Source organism: Equus caballus, chromosome 24 (assembly GCF_041296265.1).
Source record: "Equus caballus isolate H_3958 breed thoroughbred chromosome 24, TB-T2T, whole genome shotgun sequence".
Classification (NCBI taxonomy): domain Eukaryota; kingdom Metazoa; phylum Chordata; class Mammalia; order Perissodactyla; family Equidae; genus Equus; species Equus caballus.
In genome coordinates this window covers 26,916,882-26,932,015 of record NC_091707.1, presented here as the reverse complement: position 1 = coordinate 26,932,015, position 15,134 = coordinate 26,916,882, and the positions used below count along the sequence as shown (strand labels likewise).

At 46.1% G+C, this 15,134-nt stretch overlaps 1 protein-coding gene across 2 annotated transcripts in view; it reads left to right on the top strand.

Annotated features, from left to right (window-relative positions):
• Nucleotides 1–11,538, top strand: part of ZFYVE26 (zinc finger FYVE-type containing 26) — a 62,677-nt gene extending 51,139 nt beyond the window's left edge. The window contains exons 36-42 of one of the 2 annotated variants that reach the window (XR_011432053.1): nucleotides 1,922–2,119; nucleotides 3,028–3,227; nucleotides 4,069–4,210; nucleotides 4,501–4,778; nucleotides 5,760–5,942; nucleotides 6,561–6,605; nucleotides 9,484–11,538. Coding sequence is in view for 1 of the 2 variants with exons in the window: in XM_001500061.6 (XP_001500111.3) it covers nucleotides 1,922–2,119; nucleotides 3,028–3,227; nucleotides 4,069–4,210; nucleotides 4,501–4,560; nucleotides 5,760–5,942; nucleotides 6,561–6,605; nucleotides 9,484–9,687 (1,032 nt within the window). In the remaining variant the exon portion in view is untranslated. The remainder of the gene's footprint in view (nucleotides 1–1,921; nucleotides 2,120–3,027; nucleotides 3,228–4,068; nucleotides 4,211–4,500; nucleotides 4,779–5,759; nucleotides 5,943–6,560; nucleotides 6,606–9,483) is intronic. The other variant, XM_001500061.6, reaches the window with a different exon arrangement.
• Nucleotides 11,539–15,134: the final 3,596 nt, after the last annotated feature.

Sequence of the window (15,134 nt, the reverse complement as noted above, 5' to 3'; positions counted from 1 at the left end):
TTATGACTCAGGGTCTCCAAACCACAGGTGGAGCAAGGGCACTAGTACGCGTGGCACTTTCCTAAGGAGTTGGTCCATAATGTTTATCATTTATTCATTCATCCAAGAAATATTTCTTAAATAGCCAAGGAATATTGTGGGCACTAGAGATATAGCAGTGAAAAAAAAACAGACAGAAATATCTGCCTTCATAAAACTTACGTTATAGTAGGAAGAGAGAGGCAATAAACAAGGTAAATAAACATAATGGACGTGATGAGTAACAAGAAGAGTAAAGCAGGGAAGGGGGAGGGGTGGATCGTGCAGTTTTAGACAGATGCCCAGCAAGATGACCTCTGAGTCAAGGCCTGAAGGAGGCGGAAGAGAGCCCTGCGTTCATGAGGATGCATGGTACAGGTGGAGGGAGGAGAAGTGGCAGGGTGAGGGTGGCTTCAGCAGAGTGAGCAGGGGACAGGGTAGTGGTAGCTAAGGTCAGAAAGGTAACAAGCCAGATGGTCCAGGGGTCATATAGGGCCTTGTAGACATTGCAAGGATCCAACCTTTGTGCTGAGTGAGAATGAAAACCATTGGAACATTTCGAGTGGAGGAGTTACATGCTGACTTATGGTTTTTTTTGTTTTTTTTTTTAAAGATTTTATTTTTTCCTTTTTCTCCCCAAAGCCCCCCGGTACATAGTTTGTATTCTTCGTTGTGCGTTCCTCTAGTTGTGGCATGTGGGACGCTGCCTCAGCGTGGTCTGACGAGCAGTGCCATGTCCGCGCCCAGGATTCGAACCGACAAAACGCTGGGCCGCCTGCAGCGGAGTGCGCGAACTTAACCACTCGGCCACGGGGCCAGCCCCTGACTTATGTTTTAATGGGATCATTCAGGTTGATTGGTTGGCATTAGGGAAAAAAGAGGCAGGAGTGGAAGATGTAGACCAGGGAGGAGGCTGTTAGTAATCCAGGCAAGTGGTGGTGATGGGTTGGGCCAGTGTCGCACATGGAGGTGGTGAGAAGTGGTCAGATACATGCAGATTCTGTGTGTATTTTGATGGTAGAGCCAATAGAATTTACCAATGAATTTGATGTGGGGAAGTGAGGGAAAGATAACCAAGGTTTTTGGCCTGAACAATTAGAAGAACAAAATTGCCGTCTGAGGAAGGGAAGACTGCAAAAGAGTAGATGTGGAAGGAGCAATAGGAGTGCAGTCTTGGTGTATTAAGTTTACTAGATACCCGAGAGGACTTTGAGCAAGCAACCGGATAGAAGCTGGAGCCACAGATCTGGAGTTCAGGAGGAATGAACAGGCTGGAAACAGGGATTTAGGAATAATCAGCAAATAGACTTAAAGCCATGATTCTGTATGAAATCACCGAAAGAGTGAGTGTACATAGAAAAGAGAACAGCTTCCTCCTAAGCCCTGGGGACATTAACAGGAGTCAGAGAAGGAGACTGAGAAGGAGTAGCCAGAGACATAGAAAGAAAACCTGGAGAGGGTGGTGTCCTGGAAGCCAAATAAAGAAAATTTTTCAAGGAAGAGGAAGCCATCAGCTGTATCAAAAGCTGTTGATAGATCAGATGGAAGACAAGGACTAAGAATTTTAGATTTAACCATTTAGAGGTCGTTGGTGACCTAAGGGGCAGTTTCAGAGGAGTTGTGGGTACAAAAGCTGAATAAGAGTGGGTTCAGGAGACCATCACAGGAGAGAACCTGGAGACGGGCAGTGTAGATAACTCTGTCAAGGAGCTTTTCTGCACAGGGAAGGAGGGAAGTGAGCAGTCACCAGAGTGGGATTCTCAGAGGTATCTGTGACATGCAAAAGGCTAGGAAGCACTGCTATAGGAGGATGCTGAAGGCAGGTGAGTGGAAGGAAATTCAGAGTGGATCCCACACAGTGCCAGAACCAGGCTTGTTGACTTTTTGGCTTGCTCTGCTCCAGGAGAGTCCTCCAGAAGTCTTCATAGAAGGCATTTTCCAGCCAAGCTATAAAAGTGGGAAGCTACACACCTTGGAAAACTTGTTGGAATCCATTGATCCTACCTTGGAGAGCTGGGGAAAGTACTTGATTGCTGCCTGCCAGCATTTACAGAAGAAGAACTACTACCACATTCTGTACGAGCTGCAGCAGTTTATGAAGGTAATAGCAGCCATCCTGCCTTCTGCCTCTGTTGGTGCCACGCGAGGAGTCTGCACAAGATGAGGGGACAAGGCTGCCATTTGGTCCCTGGCCTTGCTATTTAACCAACCCTAGAGCAAATCCATGTAGCTCTCTAGCATCATTAAATAATATTAGGATTTCTATCCTCATCCCAAAGAGGCAAACTTTAATCTTATCAGTAACGGCGTTCTTCAGAGTTCAAGGAATGTGAAAGTAAAAAAGAGGTATGTGGCAGTTTCAAGGTAAGCATGAGGCATGAATGCAGAATTCATAAGGAATGATGGAGAAGTGTTTCTAGAGAAGGTGCATGAAGGGAGAGGTTACAAGTTTCTCCCAATATGTCTGAGGGTTGCTATTGCTAAATCAGAGAAATTGAATTACTTGATGTCAAAGTAAGAGTGAAGCCAAGTTGAGTGGAGAATCGGAAGTATCCTTTTTTTTTTTTTTTTTTTTTTTTTGCTGAGGAAGATTAGCCCTGAGCTAACATCTCTGCCAATCTTTCTCCACTTTATATGTGGGTCACTGCCACAGCGTGGCTGACAAATGGTATAGGTCTGCACCTGGGATCTGAACCTGCAAACCCAGTCCCCCAAAGCAGAGCACACCGAACTTAACCACTACACCACAGAGCCAGCCCCTGAAGTATCCTTTTTTAAGATCTCGTCTGTGGTGGAATAATGTCCTGCCTAAGAGCTCAGCCAGTCAGTTCAATTTAGGATCTCTTGGGCCTAGGAGTAACTGATACAAAATTGTTGTAAAGATGATGATGGGAGTGGGTGCTGGCAACCAGGCTCCATGGGCAGAAATCAGATCAGAATTCTCCTCACACTCTCACCCTCCACTTTCCCTTGTCTGCTTTGACCTGAATGTTCATTTTCCTCTTCTAGGACCAAGTCCGGGCTGCCATGACCTGTATCCGGTTCTTCAGTCACAAAGCAAAGACGTATACGGAACTGGGAGAGAAGCTCTCATGGCTGCTTAAGGCCAAGGATCACCTGAAGATCTACCTCCAAGAAACCTCCCACGGCACTAGAAGGAAGAAAACCACCTTCTTCCGAAAGAAGATGACTGCAGCTGATGTGTCAAGGTAGCTTGGGGTTCAGGGAACAGTTAGGGTTGGAACAGAAGGGTTGGAACTGAGTGTCTGTCTGTTGGTGATGAAGCCACTCTCCCCATCCCTGAACTCTTGGGAAAAAAGAAAAAACACAACTGAAAGGAATCATTCCTAGATGGTAGTGTCTAGAGGAGCTTGTAGGAGAGGAGAAGGGGGCGGGGATTGGAATCACATGCTATGGTCAGACTAAACTCGAAACCCCTTAAAATAGGCAGAAGAGGTCCTGTATGATCTGGCCCCTGCCCGCATCTCCATCTTTATCTCACGCTACTCTCTACTTCGTTGCTGAGCACCAGTCACACCAGCCTCCTGGGGGTTCCTCAACACACCAAGTCCTTCCCTCCTCTCAGCCTTTAGGCTTGCCAATCCCTCTGCTTAGAACATAACATCTCAAGTAAATGCTCCACCGCTACTGTTTATTGTCTCCATGGGCCCAATCACTAGATATTTTGTATGTGTTTGTTCCTGATTTCTCTCTCCCCAAGCCTGTGAACCCTTTGAGGGCAGGGTTCATGTCTCTCTTGAACTCTGTCACTGTTAGCAGCACGCGGGTGCTCTGTAAATACGTACTGATTCAGGCACGGGACCTCATCCAGCTCCACAGAACATCTAACTATTGTGATTTGTACAGGGCGCCACTAGACTACCCATTTTTGTCTTGTCGTAACTGCTCAGAGCCTATTCTGGATCGCTTTTCCTCCACATTATGTCTTTTGCCTTTTCCATTGCCATCTTATTGTGATTTCCCGGTCACTCGCCTCTAGTCCCTCCTGAGGCCCCTCAGGAGGCTAGACTGCATCTCCTGTCACCGCAGGCACATGAACACACTTCAGCTGCAGATGGAAGTGACCAGGTTCTTACATCGGTGTGAAAGTGCAGGGACTGCTCAGATCACCACCTTGCCTCTGCCAACCCTGTTTGGAAATAACCACATGAAAATGGATGTTGCCTGCAAGGTACGGACAAGGTTTCAGACCTCTGGCAGACTGTTCCTCTCCTTCCGGACGCTCACAATTGTGATCTAGTCATTATTTCAGTTCTTTGTTTCATGGCTGCATCCCCACTAGAATGTGAGCCACGGAGGGCTGGAGATCAAGTCCATTTTGATTACACTCGTATCCCTGGTGCCTGGCACTTCGTGGAGTCTGAACAAGTATTTGTTGAATAAATAGGGGCCCTCATTCTTGACTGAGGGGCTGCTCCAGTAATTATTGCTTCTGTAAGCCTATTTTCCTCTCCTTTTCAGGTCATGCTAGGAGGGAAAAATGTAGAAGATGGTTTTGGAATTGCATTCCGTGTTCTGCAGGTATGACTGGGCTGACTCAAGATTATGCTGAAGGCGATCAGCACCTGGTCACACTTCTGGGGGAGATTAACCTTCAGAAAACCTTTATCCCAAGAAAAGCAGATTTACATGTACATCAAGGGTGAAATCAAGGAGATGGCTATTACAGAACTGGGTCAAATTCAAGACTCTACGCTATTCTGCCAAAAGCCAGTAACCAATGATAAATTCATCAAAAGGTAGTGAATCAGTACCTGAAACCCAGCCTAGGGCAGGTCCCCACAGCTGTGTCCCTCTGTTCGCCCCCGCAGGGCTGGAGGAGGTGGCTGGGAGTAGAGAGGGGGTGTTTCCTTTGCATCAGGAGGGGCCACTGGCAGCAAGGGGCTGCCCCTCCATTCTCCATCTGTCCAGGAACTGGCTCAAGGAGTACATTTTCTGTTGCTTGTGATAAGAGGACACAGGTGTGTCTGTGGGGCTGGAGTAGAGGCTGGAACGGGGCACTGAAACCACAAGTGGCAGAGTCTCTCCAGACCACCCCCCAACACCCTAAGGACCATCACTCTCTGGGCAGGCGGGGTCTTGAATGCATTGTGTGTGTCTCAGAGATCAATAGCTTCTTGAACAATCGGTCAGATTTCTTTCTTCCCACCCATTTTCCATGTTGGACAAAGCTCTCCCCACATGGATATTCCTGGTGAGCAGGAAGAGCCACAGCTCCTCCCAGACCCTGTAGCAAGGATTGTCCCAGACCGGGCTCAAAGTGTTTATCTGGTAGATGCCAACCAATCAGTCTTTTGGTGAATGGTCTATTTCCAAACACTAAGACACCTCTTAACAGAGTGCCAAGTGTCCCGGGCAGAAATACCAGCCCCCAACTTCCCTTTCCCAAGAGAAAAGTGACTCATTAGACAGAGAATAAACTTGTCCTGAGAATTTGATTCAAATGTTTTCAGAAAGTGACACAGCAGCCAGCAGATGTTCCCTTTTAGGTATTAAGATTATGATTTTTATGGACGCTTCCTAAATGTCTGCCTAACTCCAGAGAAGAATTTTTGCTTTTTGTTTGTTTGTTTGTTTCTTATATGTATATTTTCTGTTATGACTATAATCAATATGGCTTATCTGCACCAAGCATAGTGGGAGCTTTTTAAATGTTGCCGGCCTTCCCGCTGCTGATGTCGCATGCCACCCTAAGCCCATCTCCGCATGTTCCGTTCTAGGATTTCCAGCTGGACGCTGCCATGACCTACTGCAGAGCTGCCCGGCAGTTGGTGGAGAGGGAGAAATACAGTGAGATCCGACAACTGCTCAAGTGCGTCAGCGAGTCAGGCATGGCAGCCAAAAGTGACGGGGACACCATCCTCCTCAACTGCTTGGAAGCATTCAAGAGAATTCCACCCCAGGTGCGCTCGCTCCCATACCTCTTGGCTCCTCCATCTATTTCAGGGTCTTCACATCCCCCTCTTTATTTTTCTGTTCCCCATAGTTTACCTGAAACTGCAGTGTTCCTTTATCTTTGTGACTTCTCCGTAACAATGGCCTCACTCTAATCAATCCTGCTGTGGAAAGAAAATTCATGGTGATAACCTCTATACCTGGAAGGTGTCCCTCAACATCCCATAGTCTGATGTTATTGGCACCTGGAAGTGTCTGTGGATCGACAGAGCTGTTCCTCTCTGTGACTGTAGAGGAGGTCAGGGTGGTCCTGCACATGGCCTTTGAAGCATGTTGCCTCTGAAATTGTCCCCCTATGGCTTCTTTGTGGGGTGAAAAGAGCCATATCCATTCATAAAGGCCAAAGACAGGCCTCTTGGGAGGTGTTCTTCCTGCTCAAATTCCCAAGTTTAGTGTTGTTAGATTTCCTTTGTTGCTCTTATAGCAGGAGTTGAGTTCATAAAGAAAAGTTGGGCAGGCATCCCCACCTGAAGTCAGAACAGCTGAGCTGAGACCGTATTGGGCCTTGGGTGCCAAGCTGGGGACTCTTCTCCCTCTCACGGCTGCTGTGTTTCTCTTCTGCACAGGAGCTGGAGGGCCTGATCCAGGCAATACACAACGACGACAACAAGGTGAGCAAAATTGTCTCCAAATCCCAGTGATGCCCATGAACAGCACCTTGGGCTTGCCTTGTCATCTTTATCCCTTGCTCCCCTGGCAGTTCCATACAACCTGTATCTCAGCTTCTTTGTTATCCAGAGGTGGAGCTGGGACCCAGACAGGGGTGTAGAAAGGAGAAAGTAGATAGGGAACCTGTGAACATTGACCGCATGAGCCTTAGTCTCCCCATTTCTTTATCCTCAAGACAAACATGGCCTAGGCTGCTCTTGAATCTCATTTCCTGTACAGGTCTTCTCTCAGAGAGCCCTTTGGAAATCCCTTGCTTCAGGTTGACTGATTGATTGAGGTTGTCAGAGTGGGCAGGCGTTTCTTTATCCTAAAAGGAAAAGGGTACCCTCCACAGTAAGAAAAAACCCCCCCCCAACCCTTTGACCCACAAATGTCCGTTAGTGTCTCATTCTCCAGAGCAGGCCTCCCCCAGAGGCCAGTGAGCTCTTCCCTTTGTAGTAGGAAATCCATGAATCTTTGCTGCACGTTGTCTTGTGAGGGGTGCCAGCCAGAATGAAAGCTGCTCCTGGCTGCTCCTGTTTGTGGCTAACCATAGGCTCGATCCACCTGCCATCTGGAGGAAGGCTCACAGGCCAGGAGAGACAGGTCACACTGCCCTGGCCACCGGCAGTGGAGCAGTCTGGCAGCGAGTCCCTTATGAAGAAAACTAATGTCAGGCAAACAGCTTCTTAGACAGCCACGGAGCCGCTTCCCATGGTAGGATTGCCAACCCTTGGACTGAATTTGCAGGCCGTTTTTCAGTTAAGAGAAGTGGGAGAACATATTCTAAATATTGCTTCATTTATTTCTGCAACATCCCGATGAGATCTTACAGAAAGGATAGAATTCGGAATTCTGAAATGTGGAGAATTACTTTTCTAGAACCAGAATGAGAACCCAGTAACCAGACCAGACACCCAGGTTCCCTGATTCCCAGACTGCAGTCCTTTTCCAAGCCTCAGTGAGCCTCAGGACAGAGGCTTTGTCCCTGGGAAAGACGTACACTAAAATCTAGACAGTTGTTAACTGCTTTTTCAAGTTTTTTCTCTCAGCAGCAATTTGAATGCACTTAAGTGATCTCAGGCCACGAGATTTTGCCAAAACCCAGCTTTCTTTAGTTCCTATTCCAGACTTTCTGGAAAAATGCCCTCCTTCTCCAGGAAAGAATTTTGCCTGCCTTGTGATATATACTTTTTTATTTTTTTAAAGGTTTTATTTTTCCTTTTTCTCCTCAAAGCCTCCCGGTACATAGTTGTATATCTTTAGTTGTGGCATGTGGGATGCCGCCTCACCATGGCTTGATGAGTGGTCCCATGTCCACGCCCAGGATCTGAACTGGTGAAACCTTGGGCCACCGAAGTGGAGCGTGCGAAGTCAACCACTCGGCCATGGGGCCGGCCCCATGATATATATTTAAAATAAACAGGTGCCAGGTGGAGCAGAAGGCCTGGGTGAGAGCTAACATCAGAACTTGATTACTTTACTGAGCTCAGACAGTGCCGGGCATCTTCCAGCTGTCGGAGAGTACTTGTAATTGAGCTTAGGAACGGAAGGCTTTAGTGACCAAGACAGAAAAGATTGAGCGCTGAGACAGGAAGTGGGAAGAGTTCCCTCCAACCACCAGGAGGACTGTCACGGCAGAAAGTCAGCTGCTAGTGGAAGCTCTGAGGCAGCTGGTGAGGGCCCTGCTGTCCGCTGGCCTGGAACGCTGGCTAGCCAGGGAGGTGCTGGGGAGATCAGGGCCAGGGAAGGAAGGGGCTCTCGTCTCCACCAAGCTGGGGATCCATGAGACAGAGGGTATCCCAAGGTAGGAGAGACCCCACACACACACACCCAAATCTGAGCCACCTCGGATCCAAACAGCAAAAGTCAAGCAGCCTGGAGTTAGACCTTTTCTAATTGTGTGTATGCATTTTCTTCCCCAAGTTTCCTGTTAAAAGATTTTAAATTCAGCAGGTTGAAAACACAAAAATAGAGAAGGGGGATCTGTGAGCCCATTGTAGGGGGCAGGTATGGTGGTTCCTTCATCCATTCACTCCCTGAATCCATATTTATCGAACACCTACTGCATGGCAGGCCCTCTGCTGGGCACCAGGAATACAAGGGGTAGAAAAAGCAACTTTCCTGCCTTCATGGAGCTTAAAGTCTAGTCAAGGAGACAGACATCAATCAAATAATTACCCAAATAACTATGAAATCACAAGTTGTGGGCAATGACAGTGCTGACTCTGAAGCTGGGAGGAAGCTGGAGAGCCTGGGATAGTGGGGAGGAAGGCCTCGGAGGGCGTGGACGGTGGCCAGACTGCCCCCTGCCTACTTTCTTCTTTTTGAAGTTCTTAGCTTATTTATAATAACTTTTTGCACTATCAAATGACATAGTGTAATAGCTTAGCATCCAGAATATTTAAAGAGTTGCTATAATGTAATAAAAGGCAGGAACCTAATTATTAATTTGGCAGATGAGAAATGAGAAGAGGGCCAGCCAGTGGCGCAGCAGTTAAGTTCTCACGTTCTGCTTCTCGGCAGCCTGGGGTTGGCCAGTTCGGATCCCGGGTGCAGACATGGCACTGCGTGGCAAACCATGCTGTGGTAGGCGTCCTACATAGAAAGTAGAGGAAGATGAGCACGGATGTTAGCTCAGGGCCAGTCTTCCTCAGCAAAAATGAGGAGGCCTGGCAGTAGTTAGCTCAGGGCTAATCTTCCTCAAAAAAAAAAGAAAGAAAGAAAAGAAATGAGAAGAGAGACCTCGTCTGCCCGAGCTCTCTGACGTAGCTCTGGGTGTTTGTTGGTGATTCATCGGTGATGGTTTCCCTTCCACTGTCTCTTTTACCCCATCGCCAGGTTCAGGCCTACCTGACATGTTGCAAACTTCGTTCCGCCTACTTGATTGCTGTGAAGCAAGAACACTCACGGGCCACAGTCCTCGTCCAGCAGGTGCAGCAGGCTGCCAAGAGTAGCGGGGATGCAGTAGTGCAAGACATCTGCACCCAGTGGCTTCTGACAAGCCACACCCGGGGTGCCCATGGCCCAAGCTCCAGAAAGTGACCCTGGGCCGCAGGGCCTGAGAACTGGGGACAGGAGTGATGGAGAGGCCCTCCACCTCTTTCCTCCTGTGCAGTGGGACTTCCCTGGCTGCACATAGGTCGGAAGTAGCTGGATAGGACCCTACTTGCCTTCTTGGGCAAGGACAGGACCTTTCACGCAAGTGCCATGTTTCTGTAAAATTGTGGAATCTGTGTGTGTTTGTCTGGAGATGGCCAGTTCTTTCTACCTCAGAGTGAGTGAGTCTGTGTGCACACTCCTGTGCACTCGTGTTTACACCCAAGCATTTCCGAACAAACGAAACTCTCCCCACTATAAAGAGGCACTTTACTTTAGACTTCTGCCGTTCTGGAAACCTGCCCTGCGTTTTGGTTCTTAACCCGGGTCATCCTGTTTGTACACAGTCCCTTCCATGTGGAGATGCTCCAGCAGCTTCTCATTAACTGGAAGGGTTTTACAGAGAATTGTACAGCACCACCAAAAGCATTGCCTCTTTTCCCTTCCTTTCCTTTCCCAAATTCAGAGATGGCTTTGGGGCATGTGCTACCTATGGAATAAAACTGTTCCGAGTGTCTCCTCTCACAAGCACAGGGAGTTACCGTGAGTCTTTGGAAGGCCCTCTGAACAGAAGGGTCCTCATGCGCCAGCATCTGAAAGCTAGGGGGTGTACATACAAGTAGTCAGGTCTGGAGCCCCACGCATGGGCAGGAGGGGCACCGTCACATTCATGCAGCGGGGAGAGAAAGGTGAGCCTTTCCAAGCAGGAAAGCAGGGGGTACTTACAAGCACAGAGCTGGCCTTTGTGACTCCCTGCTGCAGAGTGAGAGAGCATAGTCTCCTCTCAGAGAGTCGGGAAAGGAATGGTAGGATCCTAGGACTGAATGGCTAGACTTTGCCTATTTGAGTTACAGTCCTATTTGTGCCCCTTAAATTGGTTAGGAACCAGTCCTTCTCTCCCGCTTCAGTCTCTTCAGGATGGCAGGGGGGATCTGCAGAGACCCAGCATCACTGAGAAGGCAGTGCGCTTCTTTGTCTTAACAGAGGGTCAAGGGTTCGCTTTGGAGGTGGGCCTGTGGACAAGGTGGACGAGGGGACAGTGAATCGGTCCTGTGCAGTTGGTGGAAAACTAGGTGAAGTGCTCCTTTCATAAGCACTGGCTTGTCTTCCCGCCGAGATGTGACGATGTTTTAGAAAGCATCTGTCATACTCACTGACTTGGATTTGCAAATGGGAGGCCTAGAGAGGCTCTCCAGCTCTGAGCCTCCCCCCAGCCAGAGCTCAGCCTGCTGATCTCACATTCACTGTTGAGACAAACAGGAACTGGAAGCCGAAGTATCTCTGGTGCTTAGAAACCCTGTGGATTTCCCTCTGAAGCAGGTTTTTTGATAGTAAAATAAATAACCATTATGGGTGTCTGTCAGATTCAAGGTTTTGGTCCTTTTAGAGAGAGGAAAGGCTGCAAAGAGAATACTAGGTCCTTTCAGGGGGAAGTTTGGCAAGTGGCTTTTCCCTCTTTGAGTCATGGAATGCATCTATCTTCCAGGAAACGTCATTCCCTGGCATCTGCTTGCCCTTCTGAGTCTGCCCTTTTTGCACTGAACATAAGCACTTTATATGAATGGGTTGCAAATCTTGCAGCCCTTAATTTGGGATGTTAAGACCAGATTTTCCAGACTTTTTCCTCTAACTAGTTGAACTATAAAATAGGCAACCACTTATTAGACTGACGTAAGATGAGGCTAAATGCCTTTGAGCATCACGCTGTGGTCTCCAGCAAAAAAACAAACTAATGTACATGTTGAAGGATTGACTATTTTGCCACAAGCAAACCACAATAAAGTGTCTGTCCTACAAGTTTCTTGGCTTCATGACTTCTTTGCTGTCTGGCTCCCATGCTTCCCTTCCTTTTTGCCTTGTGTTCTGTGTGGAGAAAAATGGTGGGTGAGAAAGAACGGATGGCCTTCGACTCTTAAATTTCTCTGAATGATTCCCATCATAACTAATGGCTCTTTGGTTGAGCTTTATCTCAAATTTCCTGTGTGTTGAAAACTGTTAGTGGACTCTACCACCAGGAAACTTTTGTGCTTCAGTTGGAGTGGTGGGTGGAGAGAGGTTGTATATTCATCAGGTACAAAAGGTAGGTGTAATGTCCCTCCTGGCCCTGTCCCCTCAGCCCAGTCCCATCCCAGAGGCCACCAATGTCACAGGTTTCTAATGTATAGTTCCAAGCAATTTTATGCATAATCAAGCAGTAATGACTAAAATATTCAACAGTGAAGATATGGTTGTTGCCATCTTTTGCCACTACAAATTATGCTGCAATGAATTGTCTTGTCCAGATATCCTGGGTCAGAGGATACGTGCATTTGATAAATTGCCAGTTGCCTTCTAAAGATGTCATAGCAGTGAACTCTCCCACAGCAGTGTAGGCCGGTGCCTGCCACCTCACACCCTTGCCCCAACAGTTACCCAATTTTGTAGGTCTTTGCCAGTCTGATTAATGAAAAATGGTTCTCTGAATTTTTTTTGAAAGCTGTTTGTCACTTTTTTTAACCCTATGTTAAAAAACCTGTGTGTCTTTTTGATATCAACCAGACTGTGAATCTTTGAAACCAGGTGTAGGGTCTTTGAGGTAAGTTGAACTCAAACTTAACTTAAATTGTTTTCTTGCCACCCTCTTGGAACGTGTGTCTACACTATGGTACTCGAGCTGTGGACAGTGGCATCGCCACCATTATCTCCTTTCCCCGGAAACATGATCTCATCCAATTTCTCATTAAAACAACCAAGCAACCAAAAAAACTTCAAATGCAAAAACAAAAAGTAGTGTTGAAAATAGACCTGAAAACCACCTGGTGTGGACATAGTACAATGGTGTGTCACAACAGAGAAAACAAATACCCAATCTAAATCTAGAACAGAGTTTAGAAAAATGAGACAGTCCGAAGTATCTCAGACCAGGTATGACAGACCAGGTATCTTTGCCCGGAGTTTAAGTAAAGTAGATTAAAGGCTCTTAGAATTTCTCATACACAAGCAACGAACTATCAATAGTCACAGTCACCCTGAGGAAAATGGCTTTTTCTTGGTCATCATCCTCTCGCTGTAATGATGTTGACTGACCTATCTTTGAAACTTCCAATTCTTCCATAACAAATTCATTTAACATCTGGTTGCTGAATGGCTTCTTTGGTGGGGTGCTTTCCTGCTCCCTATTTCTTCTTCATGCTGTTATTTCTGCTTGGAACCCTTCCTTCACCTCCTACACTACCCACCCTCCAGTCTACCGTTGTCAAAAGCCTTTCTCCAAGCCCATTTCAAGTGCCATCTCTTCAAATTATTTGCTTCTCTGGCTATCCTTCCTATTCATCCCTCTTAAAGGCTGAAATTCTCCAAGGTTCTATACATTCTCTCTTCACACTCATACTCTCCTGTACAATCCCGTGGCTTCAGCAACATCTTGATTGGCTCAATTCTAAACCAAATTTGTGCCCCTTAACTCTTTTTCTACATCACACCTGCCTTTTGACTGCTTCTTGGAACTCACTCACATGGCTGACCTGCACCTAAAAATATTTGCATGTCCAAGATAGAACAAATCCTATCCCACAAACCTGATCTTCCTACTTCAGTGACTGTCATATTAATTCATGTTATTATTACTATTGTGCATGCTGCCCGGGTTAAAACCCTCAGGGGTTTTCTGCGTTGACTACTTCTTCCCCTTCCTTATTCAACAACCATTCAAGTGCCTACCATGCATCAAGCATATATCCAGTTGAAAGCCAGGTCCTATCATTCTACCTTCCCAGTAGGAAGAACCTGGTCCTTCCGCTTCATCACCTTGCTCCGGGTCCTTATCACCTCTTCGCTGACTGTGGCAGAAGACCTCTTTTCTTTACCTCAAATACCTATCCAAGAGTTGCATCTCCTACCAACTCCATATTCATAAATAATTCTTCTAGAAGAATGAAGAGTCTTCTCTATAATCTTGAGGTATGGAAAGTCTTTTCTAAGCAGGTGCAAACCCCAGAATCCTTGAAACACTTAATTTTTTTATTGTAGTTAAAATATACACAACGTGAAGTTGACCATTTTAACCATGTTTAAGTGTACAGTTCAGTGGTTTTAAGTACATTCACATTGTTGTGCAACCATCAACATTCTCCATCTCCAGAACTTTTTCATCTTCCCAAACGGAAACTCTGTACCCGTTAAACACTAACTCTCTATCCGGCCCACCTCACTCTCAGCCCCTGGTAGCCACCAGTCTCTATGAATTTGACCTTTGTTTGTCATCTATGTTGCAGACACGTTTTTCTAGGTTTTAATGGCCTCTTTATTTTGTTACATTGTTTTTTAAAAACCCATAAGCAACAAATTTAACTACATAAAAATTGTCTTTCCCTTATGCTAAGTGAAATAAGCCAGACACAAAAGACAAATACTATATGGGTCCACTTATGTGAGGTACCTACATCAATTCTATCAGGACCTCAAGACCCATTTCAAATGGCACTTCTGCTGAAAAGTTGGGTTTTTTCCTGGGTCCCCACTTCCTTCTATACCCCTCCCCAGTGGATGTGAGGTCTTACTCCCTTAACCCTTCTGTGTTGCATGAAACTCTCCTATTCTACCCTCGTGACAGAAACAGCCAGTTTGTACGAATTATTTGGTCACCTCGTAGACTGTAAGCTGCTTGAGGGCAAAGATCATCTCTTTGAGTCACCTGTAAATTATTTGTGCGTGATTTACCAGTAGATGAAGATTTGTTGAATTAAAATTTATAGAATGTAGCATGCCCTGAACCAGAAAAAGTTGAGAAAGTGAAATGTTAAAGTTATCTATTCAAGAGTCTTTTTCTAGACTGTAAGCTTCTTGAGGTCAAATGACTGCATCTTATTCATATTTACATCCCCAGGACTAACCTGGTGCATTATGGGCTCTCAATAAACTTTAGCTAAACTGTTGAATTGGACTGAACCAATGGGAATAGCTCATTTAGGGACTCCCCTCCCCCCCATATAGAAGTCATTTCCTGAGAGAGAAAAAAATTCTTGTACAGAAAATGAGTGAGATTGAACATATTTAAAGAAAAGCTGAAAAGATACTTTTCATCTCCATGTTGATATTTAAGAACCTGAGAGCTGAGAAAAAATCCAGTACAGTATTTACCTCAACTTAACGGAATCGGGAACTCAAAGAATGGAAATTTGACTCCTGCTATCTTTTTAGAAGTAAATTGTTAAACTGTTCTTAAGTCACCTGCATCAGACAGCACCTAAAAGAACCACAGACATTTTTTTAAGTCAGAAGTGATTGCAGAATACATGAATACATCCCCTATTTTATTTTTTCATTCATTGATTTATTAAAAAAATATTGATAAAGGTTATATTGTGATAAGGGTTATATTGTGTGCTAGAGATACGAAGATGATCAAAAAATAC